Genomic DNA, 12,090 nt, shown 5'->3' on the forward strand with positions numbered 1-12,090 from the left:
ACCCCGCCGCAGGGATTCGAACCGCCGACCTTTCGATCGGCAAGTCCTAGGCGCTGAGGCTTTAACCCACAGCGCCACCTGCGTCCCAAAATACTGTTGTTATATAATCTCAAAAGTGCTAGAACACTTCTTGGGGTTTGTTTGCTTTTTAGTATAAAGAATCCTAACTTGATGCAAGAGGTTGCTTATTTTAGCTTCGTTTAACCCTGATCAAAGGCATCCCTTTTCCTAAGGGATGAAAAAAAATGCCCCAATGCGGTTAACAGAGAGCCATTACTGGCCCACTGTGAACAACAGTCATCCCAGCCCCCAGCCCCGTTTTAGACAATGTTATACTGAAACGTGTCTACAGCGCTTCCACCAGCCAACCCATTCACCGGTAAATATTAACTGGCTGGAGAAGGAGCTGAAAATCACCTTCTGTATTTGCATTACAAGCCTAAAGGATTTTTGCAGGTGTTTGAAATGGAAGACGACTAGCATTGTGTTGCTGGCTACGTCGGCTTTTGCTTTCAAGAATGAATGAACACAGGTTGAAAAACACTGAAAGCAGGATTGGAAACCCGGCTGGCAACCGTCCGACTCCCATCTCAGGTAAAGGAGGAAACGCTAGGGAGACTGCCCCACGCCTGCCCCACCCAAGACACGGCGGGCTGCCTGCCCCATTCACCCCCGTCTTCCTTCCAACCTGTGCCCGGGGGTCTTGGAGTGACCAATGCCCCACCCACCCCAGTTAGGAGAAAAACGGGGCGGGCAGAAATCCGAAGAGCCTCCAGAAGGGAGGGGTGAAGGGAACCCGCCTGCCTCCACCACGCCGCTCCCTCCCTCCCTTCCTCGACTGCTGCAGGGAAGGCGCAGCGGAGGCCGCCTGCTCCGCGTGCCGCGCCCGCCGGAGCCTCACCCAGATACTCGAGCCCCGACGGGGAAAGGCGGTCAGCGTTCAGCATCCTGTCAAACCTCCTCCCTTCTTTTTCCCCCTCACCGGTCTCTAGGACACCAGACGCTGCGGCCGGGAAAATAGTCTCCGGCCAGAAACAAGCTCCCTCGCAACTAGGATCCCCCTTGGAGGAAGAGGAACAGGAGCGGGGAGGCCGCACCCGGAAACCCCCTTCTTCGCGCTCCCCCGCACCACTGTTTAGCCAGGTGCCCAGTCAAGTGGCCTTTCAGGGTTGGCGTGGGTTGCTGCTTTGTATGTTTGTTATTGCTATTAATAAAAGCGTCTGCAGAAGCATCCAGGGTTAACTACCTGCTTTAGATAATACTTCACCAGACCCCTTCTTTTGAAAAGTAGATGGAATGACGGCAGTAGCCGTCAAACTTTTTTTTTATTTTAATTGAACAGTGGAACAATCAAAATCATAGCACGTCATATTATATGATTAACAAATCAACACAGCATTTATAAAAATATAATTCCATTTGACATTAACAAAATTGTAACCAAAAAATAAAGCAAGCACTGAATTTCATACACACTCTCCACACCCCCATGACTCATAATCTTTCACTCTTCAGCTCATTAAATACACATGATGCCCATGGCAACTCCCTTCTGAAGGTTCCTCTGGCTAGAGGTGGGCCAGCACAGGTGAGACCATCCACCACCTCAGGGCTGACAGAGTCTCTTTCCCTGCACAGTTCTTCCTCTGGAAACAGCTCCCTTATGAAGGTTGAAGGGTGGGGGCAAGGAAGGTGGAAAAAGACATTACCTGCTGACCAGCACAGAGTCTCTGTGCATGTTGTTTAAGTAACTAGATTACTTAAACAGTATGCAGCATGCAATAGCAGAAATAACAAGGGAGCTTCACAGTTTCACTTTAGTTCTAGAAACATGCTCCCTCCCAATAATCTCCAGCTCTACCTAGGAATGCTCAGGATTTCGACCTGTTACATGCAAAACAGAGGTTCTACTACTGAGCTAGGTCCCTCCCTAATGTCTTATAGCAAATATTAGAAAGTATTCAAGCCTTTATTTTCTTTCCTAATTGAGACATTACTAACATGTTTACCCTTGTCTACATCTTGGAGCAACCAGTTATCAAATGCCAACACAGGTTACTGCCTGCTGTTGTGTGTATATTTGCCCCCTGGTATTTGCATTGATGTACTAGTTTAGCATTGCTTTGAAACAATCAATTACCCTTCCACACCTCTATTCTACACCTCTCGGTTTCAATACAACAAAACATTTCTTCCAAAAAATGACACCCAGATCTGTACTTTAAACAATATACTATATATTGTTCTGTTATACAGCTACAACTGATACAATAAATTGAAAAGAGATAACTGTTTTGGTTTTCTAAAAAATGTGTGCCTGGAGGAGCTATTTGATCATATGCAATACTTCTTGATCAGTAATTTAAGTACAGTAGTTTCCACAGTTCTCTCTAAGATTCAAAGTACTTTAAATTCCTTACCTTCAGAGCCCAATTCTCTAAAACTACATGAACAGCAGAACTACACCTGCAGGAGCTTTTACCCATACAGATGACACAGTAGCACCCAAGGCGGTCACTCCACACAGCACGATCAGCTCCCAGTACCAAATAAAGAGGATAAGATGTTAGAGTCTGGTGTGGATTTCATGCTCTGCTACTGAAAACAGCAGAGCACAGTTCTAGACTATTTATTGTTGCTGTTTTTAAGTTCTGTCTGTGAGTATGGTGCTTTTCATGTCTCTGTCCTAAGGAATTTGCAATCCAAAATTAGAGACGGGAACAACAGAGGAAGGGGAGGGTAGCAGAGGCAGGAATAAACAAGGAAGCTTTGTGTGATGGTTAAAGTTACATGTGCTTAGGCTTAGTAACAGTTAATTAGTTTGCTCTTTTCAAGATATTGCTGTTTCATCTGTCATTATATGGACCAATCACTTATACATGCTGTTTTGCATGTAGGTTTAAAAGCTACATTTGGAATTTCTGTGGGTATTTCTGTGGTCCTTCTTTTCTCTAGATCTTTTTGCCCAAAATATGTTTTGTTGCTTCTGTGAGGGTTTACTCTCTCTTAAGACCAGCTAAAGGGATGAAATCTTCCTTTCACACACAAAGCCCATTTGTGGTTGTAATGATGATAAGTTTGAGCACTACTGGCGCCTGACTGTTAATGACTCAAAAGAGAACCAAATAAAAACAAGATGTTGCGTCTTGAGCCCTTCACACACTTTATTCTGCTTTGTCACTTGCCCATTGGCCTGCCCCAGCTTGAAGCTGCTTATTACAAGATCCGCTACAGAGATCACCTGCTCTTCGGCAAGTGAGGAGAGTTTAAAAAGCTAAACTCTGATAAATACATAATGAGTTTAATGATAATTGTGTGTTTTCAGTATGGTTACCAGATTTCTTTCAATGAATCTGGGGCCTTTTTTTTTTTTTTTTTTTTTTGGAGCTGAGTAGCAACAGGAAGCCAGTAGTGGGGATGGTGAGGCGAAAGACCCTGGGCCCAAGCACACATGTATATTGTATAAAAGTGCAAAGCCCTTCTTTCGCACCCTGTGAAACATAAATGTGCAGAGTTTTTAAAAAACTCCTGAGCCTTCCCCAATCAGTCAATATAAAGGGGGCAGGAGATCTGTACCGCTGGACATCCCCAGTTCCCCTTCAGCAGTGGTGGTGGCAGTGGCAGTCAGCAGTCTGGAGCCAGCTTGATAGTGCAGTTGGCTCTGGCTGGCTTCAGGAGCCGCTCGCTGCCGTGGCGCCCGCCAGTTTGCCTCCCAGAAGTCCCCATATGATGTGTCTTGTGCGCAACACATCATATGGGGACTTCCAGCAAGGAAAAACAGTGGGTGCCACGGCAGCAAGCAGCTCCTGAAGCCAGCCAGAGCCAACTGCGCTACCAGGCTGGCTCCGGGAGGCTGCCGAGGCTGCTGCTACTACATTTCCCAGGGACAGATTTGCAAATCTGGGGACATTCTGGGGACGGAATTTGTCCGGAGACAGATTTGCAAATCCGGGGGCTGTCCCCAGGAACCGGGGACGTCTGGTAACCCTACAGTAAGTCTATTTCTTACACTGAGAAAAAAAATCAGTCCAAATCAAGACACTGATTTGCATCTGAGAGCCAATTCACATTACATGACATCAGAGTTGTGCTGATTCACAAATGGATAATTAGTTCACTCTTAGTATATAGGAAATCAATCACAGGATTAATGTGATGGCAAAGACAGTAAAACACTTAGCATATACTAGGCAATGCCTAACTATATTTACCCAAAAGAATGGGCAACACTTTTTGTTAGGCTTTCGGTGAGAAACACCAGGGTTACACTACTGTTTCCTGCAGAAAATGTGGGATCGTCTAGCATCTTTATTACATACCTTTAGGCTACAGACAAAAATATTCCTCTTCAACCAGGCCTTTGGCTGATTAATATTGTTCAGCCTTTTAAACCTGTTTGTGGGAGTGGGTGGTGATTGGTTTTGTTTAGTTTTGTTCTAATTATTTATTTGCACTTTTATCCTGTATTTTTATACTGTGAACCAACCTGAGATCTTTGGATGAAGGGCAGTATATAAATTTAATAAATAAAGATATACATGTAGTGCTTTTTTTCTAGAAAAATAGGTGCCAGTACTCACCATGAAGTTGTTACAGTAAGCGCCACACTTTTTAACAACAACAAAAGAGGTGCTGGTACTGTGTACCCTTGAGCACTCCTTGGGGGGGAAAGTGTTGTATACATTTATCTTTAAACACCTCTCTACAGTCGTACCTTGGATCTTGAACGCTTTGGTACTCGTGTGTTTTGGCTCCCGAACGCCGCAAACCCAGAAGTAAGTGTTCCAGTTTGCGAACATTTTTTGGAAGCTGAACGTCCGATGCGGCTTCCGTTTGAGTCCAGGAAGCTCCTGCAAGCAACTGGAAGCCACACCTTGGTTTTCGAACTGTTTCGGGAATCAAACAGACTCCGAGAACAAATTAAGTTCGAGAACCAAGGTACCACTGTACATGCTTATGGAAACCATGACCCAGTCATGATTCCAGTTCCCATACGCAGGCATAAGCCTGGATGATGTCTCCACTTTATGTATTTGCTGCCCAAAACTCCAGTGTAATGTGAGCATTTCCCATGGCATTCCTTAAGTCTCACTGAAAGAGCAAAGGGGGTGCTTCACTGAGTAGAATGGTGGTTAATAGAAACACGTGCAGAAGGCTGTGCAGAGTGGCAATGCAGGGATATGTCTGGAATTTGCTCAAATACAACATAATGAAGACTGCATACCAAGAAGAACATATGCTTAGACACCCTGATCTCCATCTTGTTGTGGGTTGTGGGGTTTTTTTTGCACTGTTTCTTCTGTTAAGTCACAATCTTAGCTCTATGGGATATTTGGCCCGTGAATGCATTCCTTTTTCTTTTTCTGTTTTGTGCCTTGCTGTTTGGCACAACCAAACCTAAGTAGAAAACTCTTTTTACTCATTAACTGAAGTTCCTTAAACACCAGTTCCTCATCCACAGCAGTAGGGTGAATGACAAATAGAGAATAATAACTACGAATTAACATCATGCAACCATTCCAAGGGAAACATCTTGTTTCAAAAAGGCTCAGTCGCTGGAACATTTTCATCTGGCTCACACCACCTTCAGTCAGATTAAAACATTTGATTTGCCTAGGTCTCTGGTAATTATTGCTATAGTAGCTACATAACTGCTGGAAGAAGCAGTTTTCAAAGTCTGTACTATAAAAGGTAAAGGTAAAGGTACCCCTGCCCGTACGGGCCAGTCTTGACAGACTCTGGGGTTGTGCGCCCATCTCACTTAAGAGGCCAGGGGCCAGCGCTGTCCGGAGACACTTCCGGGTCACGTGGCCAGCGTGACATCGCTGCTCTGGCGAGCCAGAGCCGCACACGGAAATGCCGTTTACCTTCCCGCTGGTAAGCGGTCCCTATTTATCTACTTGCACCCGGAGGTGCTTTCGAACTGCTAGGTTGGCAGGCGCTGGGACCGAGCAGCGGAAGCGCACCCCGCCGCAGGGATTCGAACCGCCGACCTTTCGATCGGCAAGTCCTAGGCGCTGAGGCTTTAACCCACAGTGCCACCTGCGTCCCTAAAAGTCTGTACTATAGCAAATGCCAAATATTTTTCAGCACCACAAATAGCCATAGAAATTGTAATAAATATTTAGGAATACTTCCCCCCCAAATGTGACTATGCTTTTCAGATGACCCAAAACAACATTTTCAAAATCCTTCTCTGAAACTATGAAGACTAGAAGTGTTTTGCACACACTCCAAGTGGTGAGAGTCTTCTGGGATGCCTGCATATATCTAGAATTTGGTTCCCTTGATAATGGAGACTGTGGTACCATTATGACATATGGCTTAATGTACACACATATACAACCTAGGCATAGGATGGAAGGGTTCACAGCATTAACACGCCAACAGATCTTGTCTCCTCATTAGGTTAATAGGGCTTCCCACAAGGGCATAGCTTTGGGTTCAACACAGCTGAGTCAGGCCTCTCTTCCAGCCTACCCAAATGCAGGAACACACAGCCCCACTTGGCCTGTCCTTACCATTCCTAGGATACCATGGCATCCAGCATGGTGCTGTGGGAATTCCATCCATTTGTCTCTATGGCAACAGGGCTCTTTAAGATGCTGGTGACAGATGCTTAGCTGAGTGGCTAAGGCAAGGAACTGGTCCAAGTTGTTCAACAGGTTTCTTCTTCTAGATTCAAATCACAGTTTCAGAATCACAGGCCAGGAAGGGACTCACCATTAATCACTCCAATCCTATAACAATAGTAGCATACCATTTTTCCATTGGTGCTCCAGAATTCAGCTGCACAGTACCTTGCTAAACTTACAGTTAAGACAAATTTGTTTCCACAAAGAAGACTTTCTCTTAAAGGCTGTATGAAATTATGACTTACATATATGAAGCACTCATTGAAGATTTGAAGCACTCATTGCGCATATTTTATATTGCCTTATCATCTTAAATACAGTGAGCTTCAATGCATGCTGGTTTGACACCCACATCAGCACAATCCTATACAATGTAAGTCCCTCTGAGTTCTATGCAGCTTATTCCCATGTTTCTGTTTATAGGATTGGAAATTTAGGGTGCAACCCTACACTTGAGATATGCAGAATACTGGTTATGGGGCTATAGGTTATAGTGGAAGCTCTGTTATGTCCTACTGCGTAATTGTAAAATTTGCATTCTTTGCTTTACCCATTTTTGCCTCTTGCCCCGCTTACCCCCTCCATCTTAAAAGGGTCCTGCTTTGGAGCAACCTAAGAGTACTGTGAATATGCCCAGATGCCACCTAGGGTGACAAATCCTGGAACAAAGGGCATTATATCCTTTTGACCTTGTTCCGTCATGCTCTGTGTAAGTGATACAGTATTCCAGAAGGAGAGCCATAATTACGGTTCTGGCCTCTTGAGCCAATTGCGCCTTGGCATACCTTCCAGCTCATGTTTGCTGTACCCATGCTAACCACAGCAATCTAAACTGGGCCTGCAACACCCACTTTTTACTTTTGCGGTTCTCTAGGAAAATTCTAGGAAGCGCGCACTGCAACCTTAGTGACTCTTGGTCAATACATATAACCACAAGCTGTTGTTGCAAGGACAGGAGCAAGAAAGTGGGATGTGATGCATAGATAAAGGTGGGTGTAGATTTTTAATGGTGTTTTTATTTATTTGAATTATTGAAAGTTAGATTGTAATGCAATCAGCAACAGCAGAAGAAACAGAAGAAGGAATAAATATTTAATGTGACAGATGTCTCACCTCCCATCTTCAAACATAGATTTACAGACATGCTGCAGACCACAAAGCTCATAGACCACTGGTGGTCCATTCTGAGAATCCTTTAGGACTGCCATATGTCCGAATGTTCCTGGACATTACTGGGATTTCAAAGGCGGAATAGACGTCCAGCCCAACAATTTTGAGCTCAACAACTTTCGGGGTGTCCTGGTTTTTACTTTTTGAAATATGACAACCTTAAATCCTTGGACTAGGCAATTAGAAAAATAGTACAAGCCGCTTGCTCTGCACCTCCATCCCCATTTGCCAATTGGGACAGGGCAGATTTCTCTTGACCTCCACCTCCTCCCACAATGCAGTTGTAGCAAAATGCAGGCAGGCACCATAATGGCTCAGTCTGGGCAGTGGCTGTTCAATCTGTGGGACAACTGCCCCACCCCTGCCATGGATTCCCATGCAAACAGTGTCCCGTCCCCCCCCCCATCATAATTGATCACTATTTTCTTACCACTTAAGCATAACAATAATCAAGTTCCGAATGCTGTACCAGGGCTAGTTCCACGCTAGTTGTGAAGAAAACATAATCCTGCTGCTCTGGAGAAATCACATGAATTGTTTGAAGACATCAAAAAATCAGATCAGTATGAGGCCTCACTTGTTCCAGACATGGTGTGTAACAGACCAGGATCTGAGCTATAAATCTCTTTGATTTTTCAAGGGTGTTTTTTTTGTTTTTTTTGTTTTTTGCAAAAAGTAGGGAATTGTTTCATTTCTCCCAGGATTAATCAGCCCATTTAGAAAGGACACACATCTGGCCTCACCATGGATGATTAGAGATAGGTACACACTCTGTATTCTGGCCCAATCAAAATAAACACAAATATATCGGTTCAAGCTAGGTCAGGAAAGAGATCAAGATAGACAAAAATGCCTCATCAAACAAATCTAGAGATAAGATCAAGGTGTGAACATAACATTGTTAAATATTTTAAAGGGTGTCTGTAAGGGATGTCTTAAAAAGTTATTTATACATACTAAGACAGGTCAGGATGACTTGAACACCCAGATTATCTTGATTACTTGTTATTTTCTGAAAGCTGTCTTTTATATCTTTGTTCATGTTTTTGTACCCGGAAAATATTAATAAAATTAAGTTGCAAAAGAAAGCTGTGGGTTTAATTGACAGGGCCAATCTAGGTTAAACATGAGGGAAAGCTTCCAAATTATATGAGCAGTTCAGCAAGAGAACAAGCTGTTCAAGGAGACTAGAGAATCTCCATCTTCAGAATGGAACAGGAAGGCTTCTGAACACATTCTCAAGGAAGACATTTTCACCCTTAGAAGTGAGAATTAGACATGAGGATTTTTTTGTAATTCTATGGTTCAAGCCTTTGTAAACTTACCTGTGAGACAGCCCTGCTGGTTCACACATAATCCATTGTTTGCTTTAACCTAACTATAGTTTGTTTGATCATCTAAAGCCAGTCCAGCAGACAAATCATGGTTTGTTTTCTTATAGCAAACCACAATGTGAAGCCATGGTTTTTTTTAACTATGGTTTGGTATTATATCCGCTTGTCTGGCTTAACCATGGTTTATGTGGCCACATCAGACCCTCATCAATATACAAAAGCACAATGCAAGAACTGCTGGAAAAGAATGAAAGTTTTGGAGAAACAATCCACTCCTTGTTTGTTTGTCTGTCAAATAACTTGTGGTTTGTTGAGCAAGCCATGCTTACAACAGTCCATGGCTTAGTGTTTTGTGGCACATGGTAAACAAATCCATTGCAACCGATTTTGGAGTAAAAGGTTCACACCTAGGGTGTGTTCACATTACTGCTTTAGAGTACAGTGAAACTGTTCCCTGCACTTTCACCTTAGCACTTTCACCTTAGCACAGCTTCAAAGGGTTCACACCAGGGAACATTGGTGAGAATACTTGTTTTTACCCAATGCAAAGATGTTCACACCTTGGCTAGAAACAAATGGCTTAAGAGTTCCAAGTGTGAAGCTGGTTTGAGAAACAGCACACCAAACAGCAGCATTTTACAGTACACATATGTGTTTTGGATAACATCAAGCAAACACAGATTTGAAAACAGGAAACCAAAAGAGTGCACACTAAACAGGGGTGTGAACTCAGCCTTAGTGTTTGTAATACTGTGAAGAGCTGGACTGCTTAAACTAAGACTTAGGTCTGCACTTTGTCACATGATAGAGTCCTTTCAAACTCAAGCTTGGAAGCTGAAGAAAGTTTGGGTATATATACTAAGAGGGGCACCAGTTAGCCCCAAACAAATACCAATCTTGAACACAAACTAATTCTATAGTGCAAACAGGTCTCAATTTAAAAAAAAAAAAAAAGGTTTAGAAATTTCTGTCAATCTCACCAAATCACTTCATCTATTGTAGTCCCTCCGGAGCTAATATATTTAAAGCAAACAAAAATGTTTTTCTTTGTCATCTAGAGTTCATAATCTTTGGGCTGCATTCAGAACACAAGGAATCTGTATCCTCAGCCCTGCAATTCTTACAAGGCTGCATTCTCAGAGCCATCTTGTCATGGCTGCTGATCACATTAAGCTCAGTGGAGGTCATCTTTTGGCCATGATGAGTTCAAGCTATGACAAAGGGAGAAGTGGATTTGGGGAGGAAGAAACTGAAGGAAAGTCTCTTGACAGTTTCTGTTCAAATTATCTGTTCAGTAAGGAAAAGGAAACATCTTTAAAAGTACTTAAGTACCAAGTGAGTGACCCTTCACTGCTGGAACGCTGCCTCCCTAATGATGCGGAGAAGAAAAACAGCCATTTCTGGCAGGCTTAGTCTCATGCCAGAGGGGGGCGGGGGCGGGTTTTAAAATGCCCGGTCAAAATAAATATTGCTTGGAAATCCTGGCATAGGAAATGTAACTGACAGCCAAGACTTAGCTCATCCTGGGGGGGCAACCGAGGAAAGCCTGTACTTCTCATCCCTGTAACTCAGCACTGTCTCTCCTCTTGTCCAGATGTCTGGATATGGATGTTTCTGTGTGCAATGTGAAAAAGAAACTGGGGAGAATGTGCTCCATCCTCTTGGGCAGTACTCATGATTCCCAAAAGAACAGTTTTCAGACAGAAGCCAGTTTTCAATATGCAGCCCGCAGAGTCTTAAAAAATTAATTACGTCCTAAATTGTGCTGTGTGTCTGTGATGTGTCTTCAGAGAAAAACACTGAAGAGAGATAAAGAAGGTATGGGAAACATGACAGATCAGAGAGGATCAGTAAAAGTAAGATGTGGCAAGATGGGAAGGGTACCAAGGAAGGGGGAGAAGGACCTCCTTTTCTCTAAACACCTAATAACTTCCAAAAACTCTGTTTCATATGCTCCAAAAAAACACTTTGACAGCAGTGCTTGGGCTAATACAAAAATGTCAATTCTATGTTTTTTGTGCTTTTAAAATGTAAGTGGTCTCTTATGTCATATATATTATTGAGAGTAGTTAAAGAAAGGTGTTTGTTTTCCCTTTCCCTTGTAGGCTGATTTGCAGCTGCTGACATCTTCAACAAGGTTATAGTGTTATCTGGACAAAATGGAAAGGCCTGGAGGTTTTAGAGCATTAACCACAGCTAGGGGAGCGAAGATGAGAAGCAGATGAGGCAAAAAGGTAGGATTGAGAATCAGTTACACGGGAGAGGAAAACAAATAAAATTTAAACCAACCTGAGGACTTTTTAAAAATGGGTCTCCATATGATGATAAGCAATGAGAGGCTTTCTGAATTCCTCCACCCAACACCACCAGACATAAAGGAAAGTCTTTTGGTTTTTATATGATTTCTGTATTTAAACTTTGTAATGTATAGTTTTAACTACATCTAAGAAATAGAACCTGAGAGTCCTTATAGTTGCAAAGAGACTGAGGGCTCTTCATCCTGTGTCTAGAAAGTGTGGGTTCAAGTAGTTTTCTACTTGCCCTGGGTCAAGGCATGGGTCAGACTGGTTTTGTCTTTGCCCCACTGCTTTCCCCTGGAAAACCCTCTCTTTACCACTAAGTTGGAACAAACAGCAATCTGTGAAAAACCCAATTTGTTCCGATTTAGCAGTAAACCTTGGATTTTCCGGAGATTGGGGGGGGGGGAGTGTGAGTGACAGGGCAAACGAAGGTGCGAATCAGCCCTTATATTTCACGGTTTGAAGGATAAATACAGTACCTACCATCTGTAATACTTACTGCCCATCCTACATTTGGACATGTATCTTATAATCATCAGTCTTGTTTGGATATTTATTTGGACATAGAGACTGCTTATATTAATATATACGTTGAAATTAGGATTTATGAATAACTTTTGTTGTTAATATGAGCTGACACTGTTTCTTTCT

General features: G+C 43.1%; 1 protein-coding gene across 4 annotated transcripts in view; it reads right to left on the reverse strand.

Moving 5' to 3' along the window:
* CSTPP1 (centriolar satellite-associated tubulin polyglutamylase complex regulator 1) overlaps nt 1–8,852 on the reverse strand; it is a 114,540-nt gene extending 105,688 nt beyond the window's left edge. Inside the window, exon 1 of one of the 4 annotated variants that reach the window (XM_079952424.1) lies at nt 8,763–8,852. In XM_079952424.1, coding sequence (XP_079808550.1) covers nt 8,763–8,847 — 85 coding nt within the window. In that variant the 5' untranslated portion in view covers nt 8,848–8,852. Of the gene's footprint in view, nt 1–868; nt 1,031–8,762 lie in introns of those variants that run through there. The other 3 variants (XM_079952426.1, XM_079952425.1, XM_079952427.1) reach the window with 3 other exon arrangements.
* Between the last annotated feature and the right edge of the window lie 3,238 nt (nt 8,853–12,090).

Source organism: Podarcis cretensis, assembly GCF_951804945.1.
Source record: "Podarcis cretensis genome assembly, chromosome: 1".
Classification (NCBI taxonomy): Eukaryota; Metazoa; Chordata; class Lepidosauria; order Squamata; family Lacertidae; genus Podarcis; species Podarcis cretensis.